The 19805-nt window shown below is 42.2% G+C and overlaps 1 protein-coding gene across 2 annotated transcripts in view; it reads left to right on the top strand.

The window, feature by feature from the left end:
* The first annotated feature begins 1858 nt into the window (after nucleotides 1-1858).
* matcap2 (microtubule associated tyrosine carboxypeptidase 2) overlaps nucleotides 1859-19805 on the top strand; it is a 28153-nt gene continuing 10206 nt past the window's right edge. The window contains exons 1-4 of one of the 2 annotated variants that reach the window (XM_059013003.1): nucleotides 1859-2167; nucleotides 13925-14173; nucleotides 14306-14598; nucleotides 17159-17302. In XM_059013003.1, coding sequence (XP_058868986.1) covers nucleotides 2143-2167; nucleotides 13925-14173; nucleotides 14306-14598; nucleotides 17159-17302 — 711 coding nt within the window. In that variant the 5' untranslated portion in view covers nucleotides 1859-2142. Of the gene's footprint in view, nucleotides 2168-13924; nucleotides 14599-17158; nucleotides 17303-19805 lie in introns of both variants that reach the window. The other variant, XM_059013002.1, reaches the window with a different exon arrangement.

A 19805-nucleotide genomic window follows, 5' to 3' on the forward strand; every position in this document is an offset into this window, starting at 1 on the left:
TGGATGTTCTTCACTAAACAGTGTAGTCAGAAATCCAGACAGCCTAAATAGTGACTAGTGTGTACAGTTTGCATGCGGAGCCTTTTTTTTGGTTTAACAGCCAGATGTGTGGTCCGGTGGTTAAAGAAAAGGGTTTGTAACTTCCTTGTGCTCCGTCTTTCGGGCGAGACGTTGCAAGTGACTGCAGCTGATGCATAGTTCACACACCCTAGTCTCGGCAAGTTGCCTTGGATAAAGGCATCTGCTAAATAAACAAATAATGATGTTTAAGTGATGGTGGTTGCAGTTTTGTATAATAAATTATGTATTTTTTATATTCAACCCGGATACCGCTACACCCCACCCCCCCTCGCTGACTCGGGAGCGATGAAGACGGACACACGCGTCCTCCGAAATGTGTGCAGTCTGCTGTCTGCTTCTTTTCTCTTTGCAGGCCTGCCATTCAGCCACCTCAGAGCTACAGTGTTGGAAGACTACGCAGCTCTGCGCAACTTACAGGCAGGCCTGCAGGCACCCGGCCAGACTACAGGTGTCGCTGTTGTGCGGTGGACTCGAACCAGCGATTTCCAGGCTATAGGGCGCATCCTGCACTCCACGCGGAGTGCCTTTACTGGATGGAGATATATATATATATATATATATATATATATATATATATATATATATTAGAATATATAATATAATTATATATATATATATATATATATATATATATATATATATATATATATATATTCTGCATAGTTACTGTTTTCTTTCACCTTAACTTGAAAGCTACTTTTATATATACACACTGCTGTGCAAAGGTCTTAGACATGTTTCATTTTTCTACGCTGATGTATTATGAACATCAACAATTTACTCAAAGCCTCCACTAGTGTTTTCTACTATAACAACCTTGACTTGCATAAAGAAGGAAAAACACTGAGTGAAATAGCTTGCATCACTTGATTTTCAAGGTGTGGTATCCGAAGCATAATCAACAAGTACAGAGAAACATCATCTGCAGCAGTAGTGTGGAGTAGTGGTTAGGGCTCTGGCACAGGTGTCATTGTCCATCCATCAACAGTCCAAAGCACCTTTGACCATTGTTCCATAGTCCAATTTCTGTGTTCTTGTGCAGATTTTAGCCCTTTAGTCTTGTTCCACTTTCTTAACAGATGTATTCTTACTGCAACACATCCTTTAAGTCCTGATTTCAAGAGTGACCTTTGTACTGTTGATTTGCTGGACAAAGACACCTGTGCCTTCTGCCAGTTCTGTTGTCGAGCGTATGTGCAGACCAGACATTATCTTTTATTTTGTCTATTTTATCCTTGGTAAGCTTGAAACTGTGTGTTGCATTACAAAGGAGTGGTAAACTACCAAATAAACAAAGCATTAACATGAATGAGTCACCATGGATAAGGGCGTCTGCTAAGTAATAATAATAATAATAATAATAATAATAATAATAATAATAATAATAAACGTTCTACAAAAAACGGAAGAAGTTTGATTTATGAAGATGTAATTGAGGAGGTAAAAAAAAAGCTTTGTGAGAGGGACCCCATGTTGCAAATTATAATGTTTAATTACGCTTCATACAATCGTTTTTTTATGTTACCTATTAGAGCCCAAATCGTGCGAGTACTGGATTTTTTGTAGTTGTATTTATTTGTTTATTAAAAAAAAAAAAAAAAAAAAAAAAAAAAAAAGTCAAATGAGATCATTGGAAAACTATCTGGATTTTCAAAATGCATATAAGCATTACTTTGAAAATACGGCATTTATAAGCAAATAACCCAAAATAAGCATGACTCAATGTGAAGGAAGTTGTTTCCTGTGACGAATTGCTGGTGTCATGGCAACTTCTGCCTAGAGCTGAGGGCTGTTTACAGTACTGTTCATATTCACAATCACAGACAGTGCAGTGTAACGCACAGACTAGTAACAGATACATTCTGCACGGTTTTTGTATCCATCCTAATAATGACTTCTGTTTTTATATTATTTTTATTTATTTAGATATTTATGTTAACTCCATATGTAGTTTATCGTTTACCTCGTTTTCCACCGAATTTTACTCCTGAATAATACCATTGCTTAACTACCGGGTATCATTCCCCGTAACCAGCAGGCTGAATTCCTCTTCAAAACGGAATGCTAGAGTCAATTAAAGTAACCGGTATGTATTCAAATTAATAATCTTTCTGCATCTGTATATCTTCCATTTTCATTTTATTTAGTGGGTACACATCATTTTTTCGACTTAGCACAACAGGGTTTTAGAATAAATCATGCTGTATATATATATATATATATATATATATATATATATATATATATATATATATATATATATATATATATGATTTGTCGCATTGCAGTGAGTTTTTGTTTTACGTTTTATTACGTATCTTGGCTGATAATAAGATTAATAATAATAATAATAATAATAATAATAATAATAATAATAATAATAATAATAATAATGTGAGGTACCACTGTTGAGTACGTACAGGTGTCGTGTTATTGTTGTCTTGACATCCCCCCAGAATTATCATTGCATATAAGCTTGCAGACTGCAGTTTAATGTACAGTAATGTACTGTAATGAGATCAAGGATGCACAACAGTAGTAGTATTGTAATGGGACCAGGGATGCACAACAGTAAAAAACACACAATCATATACGTAGCTTAATGGACAGTGGGTGCGTTACGTGAGTTGCTCACATGCTCAGTTCCGCTCATTCAGAGCACCTGAGAGCGCAGAGCAATGTGTTTATTGAACTGTGTGAGCGGAATCGATCTTGCTCTGAGCCGCGCAGTCACTTAACGCACCCAGTATGTATTAAAATAGACTGTAATAACCAAGTGTTTTAGGCTTAAAAATATGTACGGTATGGTTAAATTAATTCTCGATTCTGTGAATGATCTAATCAGTCAATGAATTGTGTAGGTGATCTGCAACTTCTATGCATTACACGTTCTTTCCTCGTTTTCAGTATTTTTTTTAATTAGTGTGTCGAGTTCAAAAATGTATTTATTCATATTGTGAATTCAAAATAATGTAAAATTTATTAATATATTTTCCCCAAAAACATACTTGTTGCTGAAATATAGCCTTCATCATATATATATATATATATATATATATATATATATATATATATATATATATATATATATATATATATATATATAATAGAGACTAGAACTGCAGACTGAACAGCGTATTTCACCATTATTAAACTCCAGCCATGGGTAAATCTTCAGACAGCTTGGCTAAAATTTATCTTTTTTGCCTTTCCCTTCACTGCTATCGTTTGTTTGTGTTGTACATTCTTCACTGTTTTCTTTCAACGGCTCTGGTAAACTTTTTTGCCTGCAGCAGAAGAATCGGCTGCTTCATCGGTGCAAGGTGCTTTTCTTTTTAACCAGCGCTCCATTTCTCTTTTTTTAAGCAAAAGTCACCGCTTGCAAAACAACACCTAGTTTACTGAGTTTCTATAATGCTTAAAGATGGCGGCTGAGAATCACGTACGAGAGAATAAAGTCTTGCGGCATTCAAAATATCCAGCACTACTTTTATTTATTTATTTTATCCAGGACTACTCAGGCTGCGTCCCAAACCATTCCCTTGCACCCTACACCCTTCGACAAGTGTACACTTTGCGTGACGTTTTACTGACGTCACAGAGTGTGCACTTTGGTGAGCGAGGGAGTAGGGTGTAGGGGGGCGCTAAAAGCGTTAAATGGGACGCACTTCATCATCATCATTCAGCACCTTTACCTTTGACCGAGCAAGAAGCTACACAGTCTTTTGTTGTCAGATTCTAGTTTGGAAGAATGGCTGTAGCATTTGCACTATTCCTGTTCCAAAAAACTGTGACAAGGATTTCGGCAAGTAGGAGACGTCTTCGCCGCGCTATTGCCCTACTGAGCGAACAAGATGTATTTAGAACATTTTACATGTATATGGTTATTTTTAAACTTTGAGATAATTTGAAAAACTTTGATATTGGTTAATAAAATGCAAACTTTGCCACATCTTACGAACATATACTTAAAAATGTAGCCTATAATTTACATTTTTTGTTTGTTTTTAAATAATGTTTTAAAATGATTTCCATTACACGAGAGTAGATGTTAAAACTTCATGCTGATTTTAACTCGGCTCTCGCCAAGATAAGCACTAACTAAGACGTAGCTTTACAGTAAACTAATGTGATCCATATGTGTCTCCCTCCATTTACGTTTCCTTCCATATGATGATGTAGATATCCTTCTGTCTGGTGTTAATGGCTGAAGTGTAATGCTGGCTCCAGGGATCAGCTTATTTTGCCTCCCTGGCGCATCAGCACACACAACGGCTGCGATGCTGGCTCCGGGGATCAACCAAAGTGCAGCCTCCCCAGCGCATCAGCATGACAACCGTCTGGATTGAGCTAAGTAGGGTACATCTCTGGGGTTTTCAAGTGGGCACCTTCCATCCTCAGTGTTTCGTCGACTAGCCCACGACACCTCAAGAGGGCTCGACGGTGATTCTGGCGTCCCAGCATCACCCCCCTCCGTCCCCCACTCAACTCAGCCCAGCTTACTTACCTGTCCCCAGCCAGAATCTTTCCGTCTCAACCACAGCCAGTTGCTGCTCCTCTCTGCTGCTTCAGATAAGTTCTTCACTGTGCGACGCAACTCTTGGCCACTGAATCCGACGTCTCTGAGAAACCGGGTTGTAGAGTGTGCCACAAATCCTCGACAACCCACTTCCACTGGGTAAACCCGAACTCTCCATCCTCGCTGTTCCGCTTCAGTGGCTAGTTGAGCATACCGCAGTTTCTTCCTCTCATACGCCTCATCTACAGCATCCTCCCATGGCACTGTTAACTCTACCAGGTGAACAAGGCGTGCTGATCCAGACCACAAGACAATATCTGGTCGAAGGTTAGTGGTGGCAATCTCAGGTGGAAAAATAAGCCGTTGACCAACATCTGCCAGCATATTCCAGTCTCTAGCAGCTTCCAGTTGTCCTGGGCGAGGATTGGTTTTAACACCTTTTCTTGGTGGTTGCTCTCCTGGGCGGAGGAATGTTGTCTTTTGTGTGTAATGTTTTGATGGAACAGGTGGCAACTTATTGGTCATGTTACGCTTGTCTTCCAATGCTAAGGCCAAACATCGCAGCACCTGGTCATGGCGCCAAGTAAACCGTCCTTGGCTAAGAGCCACCTTACATCCTGTCAAAATGTGCCTTAATGTTGCAGGTGATGAACACAACGGACATGAGGGATCCTCTCCTACCCAGAGGTTTAGGTTCTGTGGTGATGGGAGAACATCATATGTTGACCTGATTAGGAAACTGATCCTGCTCTGTTCCATTGACCATAGGTCTTGCCAGCCAATCTTGCGTTGTTCCACACTCTCCCATCTCATCCATTCTCCTTGTTTGGCCTGGGAAATGGCCTTTATACACCTCATCCTCTCCTCCTGCTTTTGCACCTCGTTGACTACCAGCTTCCTCCTTTGAGCTGGGGCCGCCTTGTGCCATATCGGAGGAGTTGAACTGAAACCAAGACCCCCTCTTCCATGCTGAACTTGCCCCATGATATCACCAATTCGAAGGGCAGCCTTTGCATCTTCCACAGCTTTCTTTGCCGCCCACTTTCTTCCAGTTTTCAACACAGGTGCTGCCTCCCTTACGCATTTATCGCGTGACTCTACTAATGTCATTTCCAGTCTGACCTTGGCGCACTTAAACTCCTCGGTTAGAGCAGAGACTGGTAGCTGCAGTATTCCTTTACCATAAAGTCCCACTCTGCTGAGGCAGCGTGGAACTCCCAACCATTTCCTGATGTATGAACTGATTAAAGCTTCCAGCTTCTCTACTGTTGTCAAAGAAACCTCGTACACAGTCAGTGGCCACAGCAACCTCGGCAGTAGACCAAACTGAAAGCACCAGAGTTTTAGTTTACCTGGTAGAGCGCAGCTGTCTATGCTCTTCAACCCTTCCACTGCTTGTTGTCTAACTTCTCCCACACGAACTGTGTCCTTTAGATCCCCGTCGTACCATCTCCCAAGACTCTTCACTGGCTTCTCAGACACTGTTGGTATTGCCTCATCATTAATGAAGAATGTTATATCTACTACTTTGCCTTTAATTATAGAGATGCTCCTTGATTTAGTGGGCTTGAATTGCATTCGTGCCCATTCAATGTTATTGGTTAATTTGCCCAATAATCGATTAGTGCAGGCTACTGTTGTAGTCATGGTTGTCATGTCATCCATGTATGCTCAAATTGGTGGTAGTCGCATTCCAGAAGCCAAGCGCTCTCCTCCTACTGCCCTAATGATTACTTCCATTGCCATGGTAAAAGCCAGTGGAGAAATGGTGCATCCTGCCATTATTCCAACCTCTAGGCATTGCCATGTAGTGCTGAATTCTGAAGTTGAAAAACTGAATTGCAAATCTCCAAAATAGGCTTTCACTAAATTTGTTATTGTCATCGGTACACTGAAAAAATCAAATGCTGCCCAAAGTAGTTCATGTGGCACTGAACCATATGCATTAGCCAAATCCAGGAATGTCACATGGAGCTCCTTCCTCTCCTTTTTAGCTGATTGAATTTGTTGCCAGATCACATTGATGTGTTCTAAGCAACCTGGGAAACCTGGAATGCCCGCTTTTTGTATTGAAGTGTCAATGAAGCAGTTCTTTAATAGGTAAGCTGACAATCTCTGAGCAATAATGCTGAAAAAAATCTTGCCTTCTACGTTTAATAGGGAAATGGGACGAAACTGACTGATGCTTGTAGAATCTTTTTCTTTAGGTATAAAGACTCCACCTGCTCGGCGCCATGCTCTTGGTACAACCTGTTTTTCCCATGCCACTTTCATCAATTTCCACAGAATTCGTAGAACTCCTGAAGCACTCTTGTACACTCTGTACGGAACTCCATTAGGCCCTGGAGATGATGAAGCCCTTGCTTTTTTCACAGCTTGCTCCATTTCTTTCCACTTAGGTGCACAGTCCTCCATTTGGTATTCTGGTGGATTGATAGGTGGGATGTCTGACGGAACTGACATAGGCTCCTGCCTTTTTGAATCTGTATGTGTTTCCTCCAAATATCTCTCCAGCTCAACCTTAGATGCTTTTAGTGTAATAGATAATAAGATATCTATTTTACGTTAAATCCAGTAGGTAATGTATTTTGCTTTATATTCAGTATCACTACGAATTGGCTAAAGGTTCTACTCTAATTTATTAATCACTGCAAAAACATATAATGGAAATGATAAAAGTGTGCAGGCTACATAAAAGTTTCAAATGTCACTCCCAGCCTAGCTTCGTGGCGTTTCTTTTCCCCGTGAAGAGGATATCGTTTGCCCCACGCAGCTGGATCCATTTTAGGGTCTTGTCCTCTGTCCATGTATTTCGTAAATAATAATAATAATAATAATAATATTTTGAAATATATTGCTCGCTTATATCATCTCCTAGTTTTGTAGCTACCTATCTAGTTCATTAATTAATTGATAGATAATTAATTCCAGCAATCGATATGTACTGAAAAGATTTTTCGCTGTACTTTCTAATCATATATTTAAATCGTGACCATAGATTTAAAAATGTGAATTTTATTATGTAAACGACTCGATACAACATACATTTCACAAATAATTTTCTAGTTAAATAACTTAACAATATTTATAATTTCCTAGCTAACTACATTTACATTATATTTATGTGCATCCGCGTCAGCTATATTTGCACATTGTTCCCACTTTTCTCCATCTTTAACGCAAAGAGTTCTAGGACTTCAACACAAAAACACTTCCACAGAAGTCAACTTTTTTGTACACTCAGTCGAAGGGTGCCGTGAAGGGCACATAAAGCTCCCTTCAATCATTCCCTAAGGAATTGGGACAACCCTTATGATGGCGAACATAGTACTTCCACCCCTCAAGGGAAGGTAACGAATGAGCAAGGGTGCGGTTTGGGATGCAGCCTCGGAATGCGGCTCATTCGCATGGTCGATGCCGCATCACTTCCACTTAGTCAACAGGCGGCTGGGGTGACAATAGTGGGTGTACTTACATTATTGCCTATGGGAGTTTTGCTGATGAATGCTAATTAATAATACGTTTAGCGGCAGGAATTTTTTTTTTCTAGCTATGACATAATGTACAATTACGTGGAGAACCTGTCATGTTGCAAAATAACGATATGCAGCCAAATTATTGTCTGCAAAAATCGATAACTGCTCCTACAAGCTCCCAGCCGATGTGTGGATCAATGTATTCATGCTGTAACGATGTAAAGGATTTATTATTATTATTATTATCATTATTATTATTATTATTATTATTATTATTATTATTATTATTATTATTATTATTGCAGACATTTGTCAGTAATAGTCCATTAGTGTATCTCTGCACATGTAAATTATGATGATGATTATAAGAAATGTGATCTCAGCAACAGTTCAGATAATAATAATGATAATATTAGTTAAATTACTGCTTGTTTTTGTTTAAATGTGCATCAGATGCATATACATATGAATGGAAAATGTATGTAAACTTGTCCTGAAAGGACTACTTAATAGTACCTAGTCTAGTTCATACTAGCAAAAGAATGAGTCATGTTTCCTAGGTAATAAATTATAGCGATAATGCCAATAGTTATGTATCCTAGGTCTATATAAATTATTATTTTTATAATAAAAATCCTGTATTCTGCAAATGGCTGCCATTTGGACCCGTCTCTCCTGAACTTCTTTAAGGCACTTATCCACTTTTTTCTTTCGAAGTTTGTCCTTTGGAAAACGGTGAAATTATACTACTGACGACAGTATTCAGAGAGAGGTTTACAATACACATGGTGCACACATTACTCGGTGCCTAGTGCTACAGCTACATGCGGACGCACGGTGCCGCATGGTGCTCGGTGCATACAATACATGGTGCAATCGGTGCTTGAACGCACGGTGCTGTATACTGCAGTGCACCTGGTCTAACGCACATGGTGCACCCAGTGTAAGCGGTGGTCGGTGCACGCTGTGCTCAGTCGGTGCAGAACACTCCGCTGTGATGTTGGGCAAGACTGGGTTCCACGCCTGTACGTCCTGCAGGGCCAAGATCCCTCAGGAGGACAGGCATAGCCTCTGTGCGCGGGGGTTGGGCATCCAGCAATGCCACCTTGGCCCTTGAGAGGTGGCCTGCAGTATCTGTGCAACACGAGGGCGAGTTCCCCGTCCTTGGTGGCCGGACCGTCGGCGGCTCTCGGAGCCCCACAGCCCCTCCTCCATGAACTGTCCCAGGACCCCCTGCTGGACATCACCGCCCCAACTACCATACCCTCCCTCCCCCAGGGGAGATCAGGGTGAACGGGAAGAGGCGTCCCAGCTGGCACAGGAGGACACGCTCTCTACAGAAGCCAGCGCTCCACCGCTGTCGGACTCGACATTGGGACTAATGGGGCACGCTGCAACATTTTTGCAGCTCCCCTGGACACCAGTGGCAGAGCCACGTTGGTCCGTATTCCGGATGCAGGCGATGGCTCCTCGCCCTAAAAAATTCCCGACCTTCCCGGATTTCATGAAGGAGGTACGCTCCTCCTGGGATCATCCGGCCTCAGCTCCAAGCATGCTGAAGCAAGCCGCACAGCTTGCCTCCTTGGAAGGCGCGGAAAAGCTGAGCCTAGCGGGGTTCCCTTCAGTAGACTCCACCATTGCGGCCTTGGTCAAGGCTCTGCCGGTGGGAGGATTAGCCAGAGACCCAGCGTGTCCGAACCCGCAATGCAGTGTGACGGAGACGCACCTTAAGAGGGCGGATATACTGACGGCCTATATGAATGGTGTCCTACGCGAGGCCCTGGTCCCTGAGCCAGTGGCCACCGCGAACTACGCCTCCTGTCTAGCACGCTGCTACAGATCTCCAAGGGCAAGCTCTTGGCCTTAGCCTGCCTAGCTTAGTTGTGACTCGCAGACAGCTGTGGCTGTCGCAAGCCGAAGTTCCCGCTGTGGATAAGGCTGCACTGCTAGATGCGCTGATATCCCCGGGACATACATTTGGGCCAGCCGTGGAGGAGATCCTGCAGAGATCCCACCGGGAACGTGAGGCGTCCCGGCAGGTGGCCGCGTTGCTCCCTCCCCGCGCTCCTGCGTGGGGCAGGTCGAACCGCTGGCAAGCTCCTCCGTCGCGAACAATCACAGGACAGTTCCGGTTCCCACTGCTCCACTAGGTAACCTAAGGCATCGCCTACAGGGCACACCAGTAGTGAACAACCGGACCCTCCCAACAGGCCGGAAACGCAGGATGTGGTCAGCCCACACACCAGCATGCTAGGAGGTGGTTCCAGGGCCACCGCCCTAGGCAGCTGCCTCAAACTGCCCCGCCACAACCTCAGCAGCCCTAGCAGGGCCCCTGAAGCCTTGCAGCCTCAGACCCCCTTTTTGGCACACCAGCAGCAATACTGTCGCGCCTGCACCTCGGACACCTGGGTGCTCGCCACCTTGCACAACGGTTATGTGCTCCAGTTCCGCTTAGGGCCTCCTTCCTTTCGAGGAATCAAATACTTTTGTGAAAGACCCTCTCCAGGCTTCGGTACTTCAGAAGGAAGTAGCCGACTTGCTGTGCAAGCAAGCTATTCGTCTTGTAGACCTCACCTCCCACGGAGAGGGGGTACTACTCAAGATATTTTCCGGTGCCCAAAAAGATGGCGGCCTAGACCTGAGGCTTCTAAATGGGTTCTTAAAAGAAAGGAGGTTCCAAATGCTGACTCACCATCACATTCTCCAGTCAGTCTGGCCGGGCGACTGGTTCACCACCATGGACTTACAGGACACGTACTTTTATGTTCCCATTCATCCAGAGCACAGCAAAAATGCCCGCTTCTCTTTTCAGGGAAGCGTTCGCTGTGCTGCCATTCGGCCTCTCCCTAACTCCTTGTACGTTTTCCAAGTGCGTGGACACTATCCTGGCCTCCTTGCGGCTGCAGGGGATCAGAGTAATGAACTATCTCGACGGCTGGTTGATTTTGTTCCCAGTCCCGAGAGTGAGCAGTGGCCCACATGGCGGCCGTGACAGAGCATTTAGTGAGGCTGGGCCTCACCATCAGCGCTGCAAAGAGTCGGCTTACACCAGTCCAGTGCACGACGTACTTGGTGCTCCGGCTGGACTACAGGACAATGTGCGCATACCTGTCGGACGACAGAGTAGCAGCTATCCAAGGTCACCTCTCCCTGTTTCGACAGGGATCGCAAGTCAGTCTGATGTGCCAAAAACTGTTGGGTCTGATGGCCACAGCTGGGTCTACTCCGCAAGCGCCCGCTACAAGCGTGGCTCAGTGTGTTCCACCTACATCCCAAGCGTGACGGACACTGTCGGCTGACAGTGTCTCATACGTGTTCAGCAGCCCTACGCTGGTGGAGGACGACCTCTCACCTGCGAGAGGGTGTGCGGATGGGAGTGGTGTTAAACCGCTAAGTGGTTACGACAGATGCCTCCATCTTGGGTTGGGGGGCAGTCTGGGAAGGCAGAGGAGTCCGCGGATCCTAGCTGGACTGCTGGACGTCCCTGCATATAAACATGCTGGAGTTGCAGGAGTCTCTCTTGCTCTTCACCACTTTTTCCCAATGCTGCGAGGTACACATGTGTTAATCCGGACGGACAACACAACAGTGGTGGCATATGTCAGCCATTAGGGTGGCCTACGGTCAAAGGGGTTGCATCGCATTGCCTTCAGGCTCTTGATGTGGGCTCAGAGGAACTTGCTGTCACTGCGGGTGACGCACATTCCCGGAGCGATGAATTGGGCAGCAGACCTGCTCTTGAGGGAGGGTCCTCTTCCATCAGCGTGGCGACTCCACCCCTCAAGTGGTGGAGGGTATTTGGGAACGATTCGGGAAGGCGCAGGTCGATCTCTTTGCCTCGGCGGAGATGACACACTGCCCCCTGTGGTACTCCCTCTATCGCTTAGGCGGTCCACTCAGTGTCAACACTCTAGCGCACGAATGGCCCAAAGCGTTTTTGTACACTTTCCCGCCTATACCGCTGCTCCTGGCCTCTCTCAAAAAGGTATGGTTAGAGAAGGCATCGGTTCTCCTAGTGGCCCCCAGGTGGCCCAGGAGAATCTGACTCTCGACCCTGTGCCAGCTTTTATAAGGCCAGCCCTGGGAGATCCCACTTCACCTGGATCTCCACAGGCGAGAGGCACTCTTTGGCACCCGGAACCGGGCAGGTTCCAGCTATGGGTCTGGCCCCTGAAAGGGACCACTGGTTAGCCCTAGGGTTGTCAGATGCGGTTGTGGGTGCAGAACACTAGGGCAAATTCCACTAGGTCATTTTATGCCTGCAATTGGAAGTATTTCCAGAATTGGTGTCTGTCTAAGAGTCACGACCCAATCTCTTGCCCCATACCAGTTATCTTACAGTTTCTGCAAGTTGCTTGATGCTGGTAGGTCACCTTCCACTTTGAAGGTGTATTTAGCGGCTATTTCTGCATGCCATGCCCCTGTGGATTCGGTATTTTTTGGTTAGCCGGTTTCTTAAAGGTGAGCAGCAATTACGTCCTCCCAGGAGGACTGTTCTCCCCGAATGGAGCCTTGATATTGTACTGGAGGCTCTCATGAAGGAACCTTTTGAGCCCATATACTCCATAGAGTTGAAGTATCTGTCTATGAAGACAGCCTTCCTCGTGGCTATCACCTCTGCTAAGCAGGTCAGTGAGCTGCAGGCGCTGTCGGTGCACAGCTCCTGCATGCGTATTTGGGACGATGGCAGCAGGGTGTCACTGCGTATAAACCCTGCTTTCGTCCCGAAGGTGATCACAGCCTTCCACATTAATCAGTCTTTGGAACTGGAGTCCTTCCATCCACCCCCGTTTTCTTTGGAGGAGGATGGGAGATTGAATTTCCTCTGCCCAGTGCGGTCATTGAGATGCTACGTGGATAGGACAAGAGCTCTGCGTCATTCTGACCAGCTCTTTGTCTGTCACGGTACACGGACCCTATGACAGCGCCTCTCAAAGCAGCGTCTGTCGCATTGGATTGCTGACACACTCTCGACTGCGTATGATGGTGCCGGCTTGCCCCCACCTGGGAGGGTAGCCGCACACCACTAGAGGGTTAGCTACATCTTGGGCCCTCTTCAGAGGGGCCTCGCTGTCCGATATTTGTACTGTGGCTAGCTGGGCTACGCCGCATACTTTCTCCAGGTTCTACCGCCTTAATATGGTAGATCCTGCCCTGCCTTCATTAGGTACGAGGGTCCTTGAGGGTGTAAGATCACACCTCTAACCCTTGGGTTATGCGGTTCTAATGTCCCTCATATGCTGCCGTTCTTTCTCCCTTGCGACGGCTCTGGTATATATTATCCCATACATAATGTCGTTGGTGGTCATCTTCGAATTGAAAGGGAACGTTAGGTTACTTACTGTAACCCTGGTTCCCTGAAAGAGAAGATGACCACCAGCCGTGAGGTCGCATCGGTCGCCCTCACAGGTTCGATGGAAAAAGAGAAATGGCTTCCTCAGGATGACGGTTTTAATCCCTCGGGCCGGGACCGAGTGCGTCACCCCAGGAAGGGGCCTACCGGCAGCTGTCACATTAAGAGCTCAGTAATACCTACCCAATGGGCAGGCATATCCCATACATAAAGTCGTTGGTGGTTGTCTTCTCTTTCAGGGAACCAGGGTTACGTTCTGTCCTTTACACCAAACAATCATTTTACTGCTAAGGATCATATTCCAAGTTTCTAACACTGGTTTAAGCTTTGCTCTAATTTTAGTAATATTCATTTTATTTGTGTATATTGAAAATGTATCTTCTTTTAAATAAATGTACAAACTTCTCACTGGATCAGAAGATCTTCTTTTGAAGTTTCAGTGTGTTTGAAGTTCCCCTTTTTCATAATTTTTTATATTTTATTTTTCTCTTACAGAAAGGCTTCACTGGCCAGAGCTGGAGCTCTCCAAGAAGTACTTACTGAGTCCTACAGAAAAACCTATTAGTGTGAGTCAATTTGGCTTCCACAGTCTTTCCTCCAGTATCCTGAAAGATGTTTTCACAACTGGAACCAGCAGCTACAATGTCCTGCTGCAGACGAAAGAAGAGAAAAAGAACCCAAAGCCATCCTCAGCTTATCACAAAAAGTGCAGGAAGTTCCCCAAGTCTTCACCCACGACGCATGGTAAGGAACCTCGCAAGACTAACACTCCCCAGCCACTGCCAGCCAAAGAGTGGGCGACCAGACATTCAGCAATAATTGTCAGAGGTTGTTTCCCCAATAAGTCTAAGCTCACTCGCACTATCAATGTCACAGGGAGCACCATGGGATTGTCGCCTAGGCCCAGGAGCAGGACCAAGAAGTTTTATTGCTCTGGCCTCCAGAAGACAAAGCTATCTCTGCTGCCCAAGACTCAAGCAAAAGAAGGGGAGAACTCCCTCAAGAAGCTCTGTATACTGACTGCTATCAAACCTTCCAATGTAGAAAAGGAGAAGGCCAAGTTCTTTAAGTCGGAATTCACCTACAACCCTCAGTTTGAGTATGCCAATCCGGCCTCTCCTCCTGTACTGGCAAGGCACAACAGTGCATCTGATAGATTTTTAAGACAGGTAAGAAGAGCATAACATATCATTATAGTACATCTTGCGACCAAGGCAATCTTGTGAGCATGCCTGACATAAGTCCTATTTCCTGATGAGACATTAATTCTCACATATAATTGAAATTATGCACTTCCAGCAACAATGTGAAGGCTGCAAAACAGTGCAGTAGATGCATTTTCTAATCATCATGTATTAAAAGGAAGAAGGATGAGAGGCCAGACTGCTTAATTTGAAACTAATATCATCTTAAAAGAATAATGACTTATTTTGAGTGAGACCATTATTAGAAACTGGACTGAGCAGCATTGAATGGTTACATGACACTTCAGTGCAAGCTCTGCTTCCTGAAAAGCAGAGGTGGAATGAAATACCTTCTGTAATAATTAAATGTTAAACACTGGTGCTCCTTCAAAAGAATAAAGAATTTGATTTGGGAGCTCACTGTCACTGCCTTGAATTAAATAAAAATTTTAATTGTATACAACAAAGTAGGCGTTGTTATACTGAGTTGCTTTGTCTGCACCTAAAACTGTTTATACCACTATATTGTGTTACTTCCAAGAAAGTTGACCTAAGAACAAGATTTTGAACAGGTTTTTATAATTCACATCAAATTATCTCGTAACCTCTCTCTTTCTTGACTTCTTATACATTATCTAACATGCAACAGACAAATGCCATACTAGTTCAAATTGACTAATATCATCTTTGAAGAAATAAATAAAACAGTAACAGAAACTGCAGTTGACCATTTATAAAAGCCTGTCCGCGTGTTATTTATTTATTTATTTTTTTACATTTTAGGGACAAAAAATTATAACAAATTAGAAATAAATGCAGATAAGAGTGACCCTAACTTTTCACATTGACTTTTCACTGACCCAACCATGTTTTTATAAACAGTTTGGCCCCCAGTTAGAATTCAGTTCTACTAAATACAGTTCTAGAGTAAGTTTGTTTAATTTCTCCTCCAATTATGTAACAGGGCGAATAACTTAAAGAAAAAGAGATTAGGCGAGCATCGTTTGTCGTCCTGTCAGCAGTTAAAAACTTGCCATTAAAGAGCTCATGGACAGGAATGTACTCTGGACTGTACAAACATAAATTAGTGATCTATAACAAAAAAAGAAATAGTTGTACATTTTAAAGATTCTGCATAATCCAGACTTTAAATACCACTGCACATGAACAATTAAAATACAGTATTTGTATGCAATAGTTAGATACTAACTGAATAGATAACTGCAAATATGAACTGACTATGCATTGTGCTTTTAGTGTTTTGTAAGCAGCACCATATCCTCTTTTAGGTTTGAATCAGTTGTCACTTTCAGCCAAATACAAGTAATGTAATCCACCGGAAATACACATGTTAGAAATTGCTTTTTGTAACATAGTACTCTTCTTACCTTATACACAGGCAGTCTTTAGGCAACAGTGAAATCTAGTCATTAATATTTTAGCTGTGTACTTAAGTCTGTCAGAACAATGTAAAACAGATAGCTCAGCTTATCCTTTTATTAATTATAAACCTTGACCTGGAATGTTGTGTAACTTTTTTTAATTGCAAATTGAGTCAGGATGTCTGTATTAATCCATTTCCATTAGCAGAATTTAATTAATACTTGAACGTACTTCAAGGTGCAGAGTAGACATTTTTCTTACCTTGATGTAGGCTATGCATCAAGTGATGCATTTTTTATGGTGGAGAAAAACATATCAGAGTTTGGCTGTGCAGGACAATAAAGCAGTAATTCAGGTCAAGTTAGTAACAAATCTAGAAACTAGAATCATGAAACCTCAAATTCAAAAGCTTTGGAGAAAAAAAGGCTTTAAAATAGTTTGGCATTAAATAGTGTTATTTTGAAGCATTAATGCATGAAGCATTAATCCTTCAAAGACCCAAAGAAACCCATAAAATAGTAACATTCCTACAGTGGTGACAACCAAGACTGGTACCACATTGACTGTCATACTAGTCACCACTGCACAACGTTTTTTAAGTAAAACTGATACTCTGGTTGAGTACTATCAGGATCCCTTGTGTTGTTCTCGTTGATTTATGACTAGTCAAGGTTAGATAGTCTCTTCTGTAAAGGAGGCAGAGACAGTTTTTTTTTAAATTAACACTGCAAATGAAAGTAAGCCTTGACAGTAAGAAATGTGCTGTACACATAACTGTTCAATTTTACTTACATTCATACTTGGATCAGGCCCCAGAGCTTTCATCTACCCCTGGGTATTGAGAACCATTGGTCTTCATTGTCAGAGTTTGCCAAATGAAAAAACCTGCATAAGTAATTTACTTAGACAGCAAATCAATAGCTAAAGCTTGATGATAAAATGCAATGCAAAGGTAATGTAATATTTTCAGAGGAATACACATTTTATAATGGTATAAAACTGTCAAGAAACTAGTCAGGACAATAGTTAAACTGCTTACTTATTTCTTGCTAGCTGTATATTTATTTATTTCTCTCATCTTGTAACATAACATTATTATTTATACTAGACATGTAAAAGTTATACATTGTTCTTGATATTTATCTTATGCCATGTCTTGCAGGCAGTCAGGATCATGGAGCTAGCCCTGCAAAAATATGGAAACTATGAGAAGTTTGAGCAGGCAACAGGTGGGAGCCTTCTTACCAAGAGCCGGATTTGGTATCATGTGAAAAAATACATGGAGAAAGAGGGTTGCATGGGTGAGGTATGTTATGATCAGTCAAACAAGCTTTCATATGTAATGGGCAGTCACACAAGCAGCTATTTGTGACTGACCTTTCTGTGAGTTAATGAAATAAATTAGAAAATCCTTTCCTTTTACTAGTTGTAGTTCAGAGTACTTACCTGCCTGCTTATCTCTCATTCATGTGCATCCTTGCTAGTCGCCAGTCCTATAGCTTTTTCACACTTGCACACCCGAGCCGAGCCCACTCAGCACATCTCGGGCGTGTTTGCACTACTGTTCAAAGTACAAGCTGTACTGTAGAACGTCACGTCAAATTCGTGACACAGGCGCACAGAGGAGTGGTGAAGATTTTTTTTGAGAATGGATCCTGGGGTCGCGGTTCTCTTCTTGTTTGTATTTATTTTTCACATGTTGCTGAATGCAAATACAAACTGAATAATTTCATTTCATATTATTAAAGTTAGATTAGTTACTACTACTACTACTAATAATAACTTTAAAAAGTTAGATCATATTTGAAAAATGTCAGTAAACACTTCAGAACATTTTTTAAAGTAGGCCTATTAAAAACAAAATCTAAACGTAACATATTTAAAGATATTTCTTTACAACTTGTTTTTATACATGCAATGTTAATATATGGTATTTAAAAAAAATACCATATTTAATGTGATTTTCACATACTTTGCACATTTCCAATATATGTGTCTTAATTTTTTTTTTTTTTCTGTTAAGGACTGGTTTATAAAGGAACCACAAAAAAAATATGCGCAATTACTGAAAAAATATATGGAATACATTTATTAATGAAACAGCAGCAGATCTTACAGTTAACACACAAAGTTTTTTTGTCTCTGTTTTAAATTATACCTGTCAGCGTTAAACAATTTGAAGGAGAAATACTTTTAAAAAATAAATAAATAAATAAAAAGTGGCAAAGCTTAACACTAGAATCGCCAGATTTTCAAACTACCTAGAACCGCCACGTGGGTCACTTTGACCCATACATTTTTAAACTGCTTCGTTATGAAAATTAAAGACATGCTATCAGATACAACTCAAAAGTTTTATTCATGAACATCATATCTAACATTTTCATTGCAGAAACACTGTATTTAAATGGAAAATTAAACATAAAGGCTTTATTTTTAAAATGAGCGCATATACAGCACGACTACAAACAGTGAAAAAATATAATAAAATACATTTCAAAAGACGGGTATGTACATATACCTGTGTACAGGTGTAAACGGGTACATGTACATACAAAACTATAAAACCAAAATCATTGTTTCTAATACTAATACTAAAAAGAAAATATAACACTACTTCCGCTATGACGGCTGCATTGTACTCTATGGAGGAGCGTACGCGTCTGCCAGCTGACTGTGCCTGCATCCAGGAGCTGTCTTGTAAACCCAGATGCAGTTCCATTGAACACTATTGTGTAAACACATGTAAACTGGTACATACAAACCTGTAAAACCAAAATGTTTTCTTTTTTCTAATAGTAATATAACATATGTTTCATATTAGGCACATAAGTTGTTATCCTACCTGTCATTTCAGTTTGCTGTATGCATCTGAGTGCAGCTTGCCGTATTCCAATCAAAGTGACAACTTTCAAGATTAAATATTTCCTTCTGTTATATTCCCAGTTGCATTTGTGGAAAAAAAAAGAAGGATTGTTGTCTCCAGGTACATTGAAAAATAAGCAACTAGGCTTTCACTGAGTTGGCATCTTGACAAATCCACAGTCGTAGCAATCTCTGTCTCGAAGTCAGTCTTCAAACAAAGAAAGGCTTGAAATAATAATGGCGGTTCTAGGTAGAACTGTTTATAACTTTATCATTTTTGGGATTATGGCTATCAAACGCCGTCTGGATATTTAAGTCATATATTTAGGAAAAGTCAAAAACGGACACACATTTACAACGGAAGAGTAATTAACATTTTAAGTCCAAAATGGGCAAAATTGACCCGAGTGGCGGTTCTAGTGTTAAAGAATGTTGTAAGATGTAAACTCAGCTTCATTCCATGTGGGACTGCACATCGATTCCAGAAGACAAGTCACCAAATTCAGCATATCGGCGCCGGTCGTTGCAGGTCTGTCACCAAGAACTGAGTCCATTAAATCATAATATTTACTTTTTTTGCGGGCTGACAAGCTTCTATTGTTATGATCTTTTATTTTTTTGTAATCCTGTTTTTAGTTTTTTTTAGTTTCTTTAGTTTTTCACAACACTGTTTCGTGCTGCAGTTTAGTCCCATATTTCTCAATTCCTGTGAAATCTTTTAGTAGACATTATCGTTTCGGACAGTACAAGTGAACCCCGCACCCAGCCTTGCTCAACACCTGGCCAGTACCAGATATCTTGTGAGGCCAGAGTTTCACAGTTTCTGCTCTGCTCGGCTCGACAAAATGACCAGTGTGAAACTAGCTGTACCCTTAGGGCTGGGCTCGGCTCAGGTGTGCAAGTGTGAAAAGGCTACTAGAGTGCTACCCACACCACAAATCATA

Source organism: Acipenser ruthenus, chromosome 3 (genome assembly GCF_902713425.1).
Source record: "Acipenser ruthenus chromosome 3, fAciRut3.2 maternal haplotype, whole genome shotgun sequence".
Taxonomy (NCBI): domain Eukaryota; kingdom Metazoa; phylum Chordata; class Actinopteri; order Acipenseriformes; family Acipenseridae; genus Acipenser; species Acipenser ruthenus.